This window comes from Diabrotica undecimpunctata, chromosome 5 (assembly GCF_040954645.1).
Source record: "Diabrotica undecimpunctata isolate CICGRU chromosome 5, icDiaUnde3, whole genome shotgun sequence".
Lineage (NCBI taxonomy): Eukaryota > Metazoa > Arthropoda > Insecta > Coleoptera > Chrysomelidae > Diabrotica > Diabrotica undecimpunctata.
In genome coordinates, this window is record NC_092807.1 from 107,174,987 (window position 1) to 107,187,663 (window position 12,677).

The window sequence follows — 12,677 nt, forward strand, 5'->3', positions numbered from 1 at the left end:
ATATAGCCAGAAGAACGGGGACTATGGAATTATTGGTAGTAGAAAGAAAGGTAGACAGCCAAAGACCGAGAGAAAGATCTCCAACACGATTGGCGCAGTAAATAAAGACTCTGGTGGGAAAATCTCTACATGAATCAGTCCACCTGGCACAAGATCGCAGTCAATGGACACAACAAGATAACAATATTTAGAGTGTTTTCAAGACCTGTCGAGGGCTCTAGGAATGAGGAAGAGGAGAAACTAATACATTAGACTTTTCAATCCTAGTAACCCATAAAACATTATTGCAATAATTTAGAACTCTTTAATCATAGGAATAGCCTCTTTAAATGCAATTCAAATGAACTTTTAGGTTAACGAAATAAAAAATATTTGTTTTATTTCTTCATATTATAAAATAATAAGTATCATACCACTACCATAATAATCATAAAAACTAAAACTAATAAAATCTTCCTCATCATATTCGTTTTTTTCTGACCAAAATTAATAAGATTTGGCTGAACGTAAAACAAAATATTTGTATAGCAGTAATATGAGCCACGTACTTAAAAAAGATGGTGCAGTAGGTGGTACAGTAGACTAGCGTGAGGCTTCATACTATGGTCTCCGTATTTTTTTTTTAAATTTTGTTTCAATATGTAATAATAGTACAATAAGTAAATTGTGTAATTATTTTACAAGTAACATTCAAGAAGTTGTCCCACGACAATTTTACATTTATATTTTAATTTTAACAAAAATTATTTGTAAATTTGGAATCTACAGAAACAAATTTAAAAATAACTCAGTTTAGAAATCTTGTTCAAAGATCACTGGGAGTGTGTCGCTTTAGTCTTCGATTTGGTTGTGGCCTCATAAGGTTTGTTGCAAGATTAATAGAATGAGTTTCAAGCAACAGTCTTGACTTGAAGGTCACGTGTAATGAACTGATTAGGTACATATTATGGCGCATTTGTAATGACGCGTAGGACTTTTGATTGAAACCTCTCCGAGATATCTACATTAGACCTGGACGCTGATCCCCACAGCTGAATTCCATAACTTCATACTGCTTTTATGACTGATTTATATACCAATACATTGCTACGTAGAGATAGTTGTGGTCTTTTACCTAGTAACCAGTAAAGTCTGCTAATCTTAAGTCCCAGTTGTTTTCTTTTCATAAATATATACTTCTTTCATGTTTCAGCCGCCTGTGGACATGCATACCCAGGTAATTGACATTTTTTGTTGGTTGCAAAGACACTGGTGAGCATATGTGTTTTTTATTAGTGAATGTTATACGGATTGACTTGCCTCGTTTACTTTTATTCTCCACTGTCTCCAAATTTATATTTTGTTAAGATTGGCATGCAGTAGCTGAGAAGCAACGTTGGTTTTGGGTGTAAAGCTAAAATTGCTTTGTCGTCTGCGTATGTTGCTGTGATAATATCGTTACTCGTAGGAAGATCAGCTATAAATATCAGGTAGAGAACAGGTCCCAGAACACTACCCTGCGGAACCCGTGCTTTAATTGGATTTAGACTTGTGTACTGATTGTAATGTCATACTAGGAAATGCTGATCACGAAGGTAGGACTTGAGGATAAGGAAATAATTTAAGGGAAGGACTTCTCTAAGTTTGTAGAGTAGACTGTATTTGTAAAATTTAAATAATTTATTTATTATTTATATTTCAAATTATAATAATACACTATAATAATTCAATGTTTGCTCCTGATGCCACCTGCTGACGTATTAATAAAACATACGTTCTTTACTTCTGACAGTCATGCCAAATTCAGACGAAAATAATAAGAAATAAGTATCATTGGTGGTAAATTTAATTAATTGTATTTATAAAATAAAATAAAAATATTAATTATATATAGATGAAATTATTTTAAAACGAGAAGTGTCATAAAAATTTAAAGAAATGATTCAATATTGTTATTAATTGGATGACATTTATGATTTTTAAATTTTGATAATCGTTACGAATCGAATCTGTTATTGACAGATATTCTTTTAATTTTTTTTATTTCTTCTTTATTGTCTGTATTTTGTTAGTTATTTTTTATGCAGTTTTTAATTTAAACCTGCTTAGAATAAATATATGATGACGAGAAATTGATTGATCGAGAGTCACTATTCGATGTGATCGATGTGAAGAACCTGAGAAAGAGATCGATAGAAAAACTGATTGTGGATGGTAAAATTAATGGCAAACGATCACGTGGAAGATCTTTCATACACTGGTGCGATAAATGTCAAAGGAATTATTGGCTATGCTCTACAAGAAGCTTCCCTAGTCGCCCAATCCAGAGAAGGATGAAAATCCACGATCCTAACTATCGAGACCACTCGAGACAGGTTGTCATTATACTCTTCCAAGAGTCAACAGACCAAAGAACAAAAAGCTTTTGCATGTCTTTCTTCTAGTGTTCTGACTATTATAGATTATTTGCTTCATACTATATATACTCGATACATATAAGTAAAGATCACTAAAAATTTACTCCTATCGTTTTTTCTAACCGCCTCCAAGCTTCTCAACAGCTTGTAATTTCCATTACTAATATTAAAATCTTTGCGTGGTAAATGTCAACAAATAATTAATTTCTTAATTTTTTTCAGGCATTGATTTTATTTATAGTGTCAAAAATATCACAAGATTAGATATATGTAGGTATGCCTATATACCATGGTATTATATTTGACACATTTATCATTTAAAAAGATGCACTGAAAGATCGCAAAATGTCATAGTATTCTTAAGTGTCAATTTTTATTTAAAAAAATAATGACAGACGAATCAGCTCTAGCAATTTCAGAACGAGAAGAACTCGAACCAGAACTTCCTCCACCCCCGCCAATAACTCTAAAGGAGGTTTTTGTACAAGAACATGAAGATAGTCCTGATTCGTCTATTTCTGGGTAAGTTCCTTTAAAACATTATTTGTTTACTTTGTTTTAGTGGACTCCAGTGGTCAGATAAAGTTCAAATCTAGCTGATTAAACTTATAGATGAAGACAATTTAAACGCAGTAACTATCCTCTTTAACAAAATATACAAATCTGGTGAGATACCTACAGAATGGCTACTATCGACCTTGTTTTTCTACAAAAAACAAAGAATCATAAACACTGTAATGATTATAGATTACTCAGCTTGATGTCACAAATATTGAAAACATCTTTAAAGGTTATACATGCAAGAATATTAAGAAAGTATGAAGCAGATATGAATATGGATAGTGTGGCTTTTGTAATGGCTTCGAAACAGTAGAAGCTCTGTATACTGTCTTTTTGTCGCATTTATAGACTATGAAAAAACTTTGGACAAAATTAAACATAACATTCTCATAGAATGTCTAAAGCGAAAAAGACTTGACAAAAATGATATTAACATAGTGAGAAATCTCTATTGAAACCAACAGGCTGTGGTAACAGTAGATGGAAATATCACGGATACGCCACAGATAAGTAGAGGTGTGAGACAAGACTGTGTACTTTCACCATTACTAATTAATATATACTCCGAAGAGTTATTTACACAAAAACTTAAAAACTCTGCAGAAGGGATCAAGATAAATGGTGAAAATATAAATAACATTCGTTATGCCGACGATACAGCCATTATCGCTGAAAGTGAGAAAGACCTGCAAATGCTACTAAACACAATTTGTGATACTGGTGAACAGTTTGGTCTAATAATAAACAGCAATCAAAGAGCAATCAACAGCAGTCTTTTGAAAAATTTAGAAATTTTGAAGTAACCAAAGTCTTAATCTGCAAATCCGACATCGTATGGTAAAATATTATATCCGCTCTATTATTTTTTATAGTGCCGAAGCTTGGACTGTTAATGTAGACTTGATGAGAAACCTGAAAGCTTTTGAGATCTGGCTTTTTAAAAGAATTTTAAAAATGCCATGGACCGATTATAATACAAACGAAATAGTGTTCCACAGAAAGGGAAAAGACAGAGAACTCTTGACCACCATTAAAAGGAGGAAGACAGCATATTTCTGGCACATACTGAGAAATGAGTAATACGAGTTGTTTCAGCTAATTATGAAGGGTAAAATTAAAGCAAAAAGGGATCCTGGTATATGACAAATATCCTGGCTGAAGAATATTTGAGACTGACTAAACACACAGACGCTTTTAAAAAATGCAGAAGATAGAGACGAATTTGCAATGGTTATAGCCAACCTTCATTAGTGGAGTCTGCACTACAAGAAAAAAAAGAAGAAGAAGCAGAAGAAAAAGAAGTAGTCTTCAAAAGATAAACCGAATAAGTAATATGTTCGATAAAATCAACAGTACTGAGAATAAAAAAATGATTTTGGAGATATTTTAACTTTTTTTAAATCGTTCGCTCTACAAATCGATCAATTTTATTTTTGGCCAAATAAACCGTTTATCAATAATTTTTTATATTCATTCGTCAATAAAATTTATATTTTTTGTGGTTATACAAGAATTTTGCCAAATAATAAAGACTAACAACATTTTTTACAAAAATATTGCAAAAAATAGGAATTACGCCAAATAATAAAAAAAAACATAGAGAATTACGATCTTGAAGTGGGACTGGACAAGGTTCATATCTTCAAGGTTGTCTGATAACTGATGGACACTTCTTCTTCTTCTTCTTTGTCAAACATTTTCCATCCACTCCTGAATGTAGGTCTCTCCCAATTGCTTCCATCTTTCTCTATCTTGCGCCAATTTAATCCACTGTTTGCCTGCCACTGCTCTTATGTCATCTACCCATTTTTTTTGAGGTTTTCCCATGCTTCTTGTCGTCCTTGGTCTCCACTCTAGAATTCTCCGTGTCCACCTGTTGTCATTATATCGGGCTACGTGACCTGCCCAGCGCCATTTCATTTTTGTAACTTCTTCCACAATATCCCTAATCTTCGTTCTACGTCTTATCTCGGTGTTTCTAATCTTGTCTCTCAGTGATATTCCAAGCATGATTTGTTCCATTGCTCTTTGCGTTGTTTCTAATTTTTTAGCAGATTAGTAAGGGCTACTGTCTCCAAGCCGTAGGTACAAACTGGTAGTATGCATGTGTTATACACCTTTTTCTTTAAGTTTACAGGAATGGAGGTGTTTTTCGAGATATATATGTTAGTTTGCTGAAAGCGCCCCATGCTAGGTGTGTTCTTCTTTTAATTTCAGCATCTTGATTTGGTTTTCCAGGTTTGATGACGTGACCTAGATATACATAATATTCAACATTTTCTATGGTATGATTTTGTATTGTTATATTTGTCTGGTCTCGGCTCAGTATTTTTGTTTTGTTGTAGTACATTTTTAAGCCTACCGCTCCTGAAACTGCATTCAATTGTTGTAACATATCATTTAGTTCCTGGATATTATCGGCTATTAAAACTATGTCATCTGCCAATCACAAGTGGTTTAAGTATGATACGTCGACGTTGATACCCTTGTTGTTTCATTCTAGTTTCTTAAAAATGCCTTCTAGAGCAAGGGTAAATAGTTTGGGAGAGATGGTGTCTCCTTGTCTTACTCCCCGTTTTAGTCTTATGGGATTAGTTTTTTGTGCTAAAATCAGGGGATTGCCACTTTCGCCATCTACGCCGTACCGAAGGTATTCTTCTCCGCCGTGGCTGCCGTTGTGGACTTCATCCGTGACCCTGGATAAGGGACCCTAAGCAGGTACTAGTTTCCCGGGTCAGGAAACCCCTGAAATCTGCAGAGGGCAGAGATTGATTCATTTTCTCTGATAGGACTATCCAGAGGAGTTCCTACCCGCTACCCACTGGATGGACACAATGTAATGCATCCTTTCCGAAATGAAGGTCTTTCACCTACAAGGTGGTTTGACTACATCACTACAAATTCACAAATAGTCGTCGCCTGGCTACTCAATCTTCTTTATTTGTCCTAACTTCCTATAATAGTTTGTAAGCGACTCAATGCACAAACTAACCCAGGCACACTTGGATTTACATCACCAAATTTTTTAAAATATCCAATATATTTCTTACATAATATTTAAGCAACATCTTCTGTTTTTAAGGTCCGACGAAGAAAGAAAAACAGACAAACCTAGAGCTGATATACCTCCCGAATACTGGCACATACAAAAATTAATCAAATATTTAAAAACTGGCAATCAAACAGCTACGGTTGTTGCATTATGCTGTTTGAGGGACCATGACTTGACTACAGAAACCAGTCAGCTTGCAATCCAAGTAATGTATCTTTATATTTATCTACACACATCAAAAATGTCTAAGAAACACCATTATTACCTACTCCATTTTTTTCAATAAAAACTTAAAACTTTTTTTTAAAACATACCATTCGATTTAAAAACTTTTTCTACAAACCAAGGTATCTCATGTAAATTAATTTGTCAATTGCACTTTTTTATTAAAGCAAAAGTGACAGAGCCCAAATTCGTACGATTAATTGCTAATTTTAAAGATGGTCTTTAGATACTTTAAAATTTTACTAAAACAAGATTATTAATTGCAAAGATAGTCATGGAGCGTCGGCATTTAACACATGTTCAAATGGTAATTGCTGTGAATATAATTCAGGCTGATCTGTCACAATCTGACGCTTCACGTCATTTTGACATATCTCTGAGCGTGAATTCGTGATTGTGGCGTCGATACAAACAATTTGGTAATGTCGCTAAAAGACAAGGGGGTCATCAACGTGAAACTACGTCTCGATATAATCGGTATGTGATAGGATTAGCTCGTCGAAATGTGCATCTGCTCGTGAACTCTACTGGACCTTAGAAATACCCACAACGTTACCGTATGTGATCAAACTTATGAATTAAATGAAACTGACCTGTACGCCATACGTTCATTGTTACTTTATGGAAATCGTGGACTTAGATTAAGGTGGGCACAAAAACATGTTAGTGTTGCGTACAAGAATGGAGTTCTGTGTTATTCGCAGATGAAGTTAGGTTTTGTCTCTACCCTGATTAAAGAAGAGTGAAAGTTTGGAGATAACCTGGTCTACAAGAGAGACAGGCATGTAAAGGATGTTCGTTCATATATTAGTCTACATGGTATGACGTGGATGGAATAATTTTTTATCATCGAACTATTCCCGTTTTTGTAGAAGGCACTTTGAAATATCTCAATACATTGATCGTAATTTAGAATCTGTTATCCTTCTATTTTCCACCGCTGCAAGTTCTGATTTGCGTTACGTGCAGGATAATGCAAGGCCACATACTGCAGCAAAAGTAAGGGATTGGTTTGCATAATAAGGATATTACACTTTTACCCTGGCCAGGGCCAGATCTTAATCGGATCATGTACGGGATAAGTATGCTTCAAATACGATTGCTCCTCATCTGCACAATATTTATACTAGACAAGGTCTTCAAGATATTCATCAACAGGAATGGATCCTATTGGCTTAAAACGAAATTAATATACTCCATTCGCTTAGCTCGGGCATATTTTGACAGATTCATTGTTGGAAACCTACAACACAACAATTCCTACTTCTCGGTATTAATAGCTCAAGTATCCTACTATTGCAGACTTCTTTCTTTAAAAAAAAAGAAGAATTATTTTAAATAGTGGAAGTGTGTACTAAACCAATCAAATTTTGGGTAGTATATATTTAAAAAATATATTTTAGTTGTTATGATTTAACATAACTATTTATTATATGGTGCAGATAAATAAATATTGATTGTCGGTAATTTGTAAAGTTCTATTTTATATACTATTTAGTTTGTTTACTATTAATATTGGCTATAAGTACGTGTGCTTGGTTGAATAGTAACTTCCAGCCACTTTTAGTTTGTCAAAAAGTAACTAACTTCGCAAAAAAATAATTACTAAATTCACTAGACTGTTCGAACTGGGAATAGCGAACCGAGTATATATTGACTTTTATGTTAAAAACTTCCATTAAATTAGTGCACTTCATAACTTTTCTTTGATTATTTCATCATAAAGAAATCATAATACACTAAAATTGAGCTGAATTTATTGCTGACTAGTCAGGTATTATAACGGTATATCACTTTTTTAGACATTTTTGATGTATTTATTTCATATCGTTTCAAAATTGATAATAAACAAAAGATATCACATTCGGTTAGAATCCACATATTTGTTGATCAATCAATTATTTTTTTCTAAACTTTAGATCGGATAATATTGCTTCGTTTTCATCGTCTTATGGCCGGGATACAGGAACGAGATTTCGAGATCATTCCGTCAGCTAGATCAACTTCAAAAGAAGAAAACACGTTTATTGTGTGTGAAAACACTATTATTTTACTGCGTTATTATTATAACAAACGGTTAAGATAAGCAAAATGTTCTCACTCATAGAATTTAATTTCTTAAATTTTTTTACGTCCTATGTGATTAAAAATAAGACTCAGCACAATTTTACAACGCCACTCCACTCCCACTCCCTCCAACAAAAATGTCAATTTGTCGTTTTTATAAAAACTTTTACAAAACCTGTCTATTTTTAATAGACCCGTAGGTTGAATGTAGATAACCAAAACATGCACTTTTTTTCGAAAACACCCTGTATCTTTCTTAATATCAACATTTTATTAAAGCAAGTTGACTTAAATCATAATATTTTTAATATTTTAAAGTGCAGAATCTATGGTTTCATTTTGTACAATTACTTATGGACCACCCTGTACACATTATACAGTGTGTAAAAGCCAAATGGAATAAATTCAATATTTAGGTTACTGTACATATTTATAAACAATCCCGAAACACGTCAAATTTAAATTATAACTTGACATTCTTTAACGTGAAAATGCAACCCCTACTTTCAACCCCCATAGAATGACAGGTACAACCCCCAATTTTTAAAATTGGGGACAAAAATGTTGTCGCTTTCAAGTTTATTAAGATTAATTAAGATAAAATAAATTAAAATCATGTGGTTACCGAAATTCGCTACAATACAATCAAAAACTAATATGTAGTGCAAAACGTAATAAAATGTAGAACACGAAAAAGAACTATGAATGTTAATGAAGTAGATGTTCAAAATGTTCACCGCGAACGTCTTGGCAACATCCTAATCTCAAATAAAACTGTCTTCTAACATTATTTAACATAACAGGCGTGATCGACCTAATCGCAAGCGTTATTCGTTCTTTTAAGTCATTTAAATGAGAAGGTTTAGTTTTGTACACATGGCTCTTCACATATTCCCATAAAAAGAAATCTAATAATGTAAGATCAGGTGATCGCGCTGGCCATTCAATCGATCCTGGCCTCCCTATCCACCGATTGGGAAATATTGTATCGAGGTACTGCCGGACATTAAGTTGGTAATGTGATGGTGCTCCATCCTGCTGAAACCATATCGTATTCGCTGGAACTTGAGGGTTTCCTGGATCAGGATATAAATTTGCCAACGTTGGAATGACATCATTTTGAAGTAGCGCCAAATAATTGTTGCCATTCAAGTTGCCCTCAATGAAAAAGTGACCAATGATATTGTTTCCTACAATCCCTGCCCAAACATTAACCTTTTGAGGGTATTGAGTGTGTTCTCTCATCCAGTGAGGATTTTCCGTGGCCCAGTAGCGGCAATTTTGCAGATTAGCAGAAAACATAACGTCTTCTAATTGGATAATATTGTTATCCAACATGTCCATCATTTGCTCACAAAAAAAAGTTCTCCTATCAAAATCGTCTTCCATGAGCTCCTGAGTAGGTATCATCTTAAAGGGATGCAATTTATTTTCTTTTAATATGTTTACTATCGATGTATGGCTAGCATTGAATGTAGTGGATGCCTGTCTATTCGATGTATGTGGATTTTCCTGAAACTCAAGCAACACATCTAATTTGAGTTCATCACTCAGTGCATTGGCAGCTGCTTTTTTTATTTGCCTTACGTGATCAAACTCGCTAAACTGCTTCTCTATTTTACTTATTGTTCCTTGGGATATAGGCGGTAAATTAGGAAATTTCTCATGAAATAGGCGAGTTACTTCCTGTTGTGTTCGGGTGTTATCTCCGTAACCAATCATTTGTAAAACTGTTATTTTATGCATTTCCGTTAATCTAACCATTTTTCAGAATTGAATTGAACGAACTTTTTACTTAAATTAAAATATTGACAACTTAAATAAAACAATTTACTAATGCGTGTTAAAATAACGTTGCCACGGAAATTCTTTAAAGTTTTTTAATGGTTACCATCTAAAAACCACATTGCTATGGTTTTTGTTCACTTTCTCATTATCAAGACCTAAACGGGAAATAAGTTTTGAGCATATTTTAGCGAATTTCGGTAACCACATGATTTTAATTTATTTTATTTTAATTAATCTTAATAAACTTGAAAGCGACAACATTTTTGAATGAAGAATGAAAAGACCTTTCAAACGATATATCACAAGCCTATACTTCCTATTTTAAAAATTGGGGGTTGTACCTGTCATTCTAAGGGAGTTGAAGGTAGGGGTTGCATTTTCACGTTAAAGAATGTCAAGTTTTAATTTAAATTTGACGTGTTTCGGGATTTTTTATAAATATGTACAGTAACCTAAATAATGAATTTATTCCTTTTGGCTTTTACACACTGTATATATATACATATATATATATATATATATATATATATATATATATATATATATATATATATATATATATATATATATATATATATATATATATATATATATATATATATATATATATATATATATATGTATATTTATATAATAATAATAGTCTCCCATTTTATACCGCTCGCGGCTTTGGGAGTATAGCAGGGTAGTCTGCTATATCTAGGGCCTACGGTATACAAGGAAGGTAACATGGGCAGTGCTACGCTTCAACCTTTTATATATATACATATATACATTATATATATATATATATATATATATATATATATATATATATTTAAAAATTAGACAGCGCAATTTAGCACAATTTAAGACAGCCAAAAAACGTCATTTCGTTTTTATTTATTTTTTTTATTTCGGTAGGTTTCAATCATTTTCAAAAAATTCACACGTATAGTTGAGGCTTTTACAAAACTTGTTTATTTTTTAAAGACTTATAAGGGTTTTGGGGGATTTTATTCATTTTATAGACTTCAAAATGTATCAAATCCCTTAAAAAACAGTTTTTTGCATAGACATATTATTATAATACAAATAGATTGACTGCTGCCATACAGTGGCGTTCCCCCAGTACGACAGAGAAAACTGACACAAAGCAGTCCGTTCATCTCTTTCTAATGGGCCGGGTTTATCGACCATGTGAACTTCTCATTGGCCATTTAGTTAACGTGGTCGATAAACCTAAATAAGAAAAATTAAAAAAATTCACGTTTTTGCGGTTAGTGGGAGGGGGATGCGATTGTAGGGCTAGAATTCCGCTGAGCCTTATTTTTTAATTACCTAGAACGTAAAAAAAATTAAATTCTGTTAGTGAGGGCATTTTGCCAATCTTAACGGAGGGTATACCCTTCCTAGTGATGTGACGTGTTTTGCTCACCAACCGATCGGTGGAAAACGTCCAGTTATTGCATAATATATTATTATGAAAACATTAAGACGCCCAATTAGCGAATAAAATACTGTCTTGTGTTGGCTTAGTGAAGTGGATAATACTTTTTTTGAATCTGCTCTGTGATTTAATTAATATTTATATTTGTAAATGTCTTAGGGATGACAAGGCAAACGTAAGGGTATTAAAATATACTGAATAAATATGATAATGTGCGTATCTTTTGTATTTCAATATTTAGTTTAATTTTTCTTTAAAATATTGGTGAAGACGATCCAGCCCGTCGTTTTATCTGATGTTTGATTTAAGGAAATAGGTGGTCTGGAAATATTAATAAACCTACTAGAAACAAAAGACCTCAAATGCAAACTAGGCGCCTTAGGCGTTCTTTCAGAGCTATCTACAAATATGGATATACGCAAATCCATAGCAGATTTGGGCGGAGTGGAGTTATTGGTACAGAATTTAGCAGAGCCCGCTAGAGATCTGCAAGTACTTGTTGCCGAAACTATATACAATGTTGCTCAAATCCGAAAAGCTAGGAAACACATTCGAAAGTGTAATGGAATACCCAGACTGGTGGACTTTTTAGATGTGAAAGAGTCTCTATTGAAGACGCCGAAAGATCAGTTGAATGAATATGATGCTGAACAGGTAAGGGGTAAAATATGAATATTTGAATATTTGTTCTGTATTTTTAATTTTTGAGTAAGCCTACAACTACAGAAATACAAATATTGGCTATTTAGGTGGCATCTAGTCTTGTTGAATTGATATAATATTGTCTCCCACTCTCTCTTTTTGTTGTTTTTTCTCTCCATTTATAACCTCCCATTTTGTTAACGTCTTCTTATACGATATCAAACTATTGTTTGTTTTTGGTAGTCCTTTATGTCTTAGAATTTTTGGCTTTTTTGCTTTTCCTGATTGAGCTCTACTTTGACCATTTTTCGACCTCTTCACTTCCATTTCTGGGCATTTTTGTTGATATTGCGATCTTTTCCTGAAGTTTTGTTATTATTTTGTTAAAATATCTTTCCCATATATGTGCAACTGCTTCTTTTTTATTTGTTAGCGTTTCGTTCTCTCTTTTGATATATATTTCCAAAATTTTGATATTATTTTTGAGTAATTTTACTTTTTAGTTCTTGGTAAAAGA

The 12,677-nt window shown here is 33.1% G+C and overlaps 2 protein-coding genes across 3 annotated transcripts in view; one reads left to right on the forward strand and one right to left on the reverse strand.

Annotated features, from left to right (window-relative positions):
• LOC140441658 (SEC14-like protein 2) overlaps positions 1-12,677 on the reverse strand; it is a 123,857-nt gene that overhangs the window by 44,351 nt on the left and 66,829 nt on the right. The window lies entirely within an intron of this gene.
• Positions 2,319-12,677, forward strand: part of gudu (Armadillo repeat-containing protein gudu) — a 74,015-nt gene continuing 63,656 nt past the window's right edge. Inside the window, exons 1-3 of one of the 2 annotated variants that reach the window (XM_072532520.1) lie at positions 2,319-2,918; positions 6,040-6,214; positions 11,828-12,172. In XM_072532520.1, coding sequence (XP_072388621.1) covers positions 2,785-2,918; positions 6,040-6,214; positions 11,828-12,172 — 654 coding nt within the window. In that variant the 5' untranslated portion in view covers positions 2,319-2,784. The remainder of the gene's footprint in view (positions 2,919-6,039; positions 6,215-11,827; positions 12,173-12,677) is intronic. The other variant, XM_072532521.1, reaches the window with a different exon arrangement.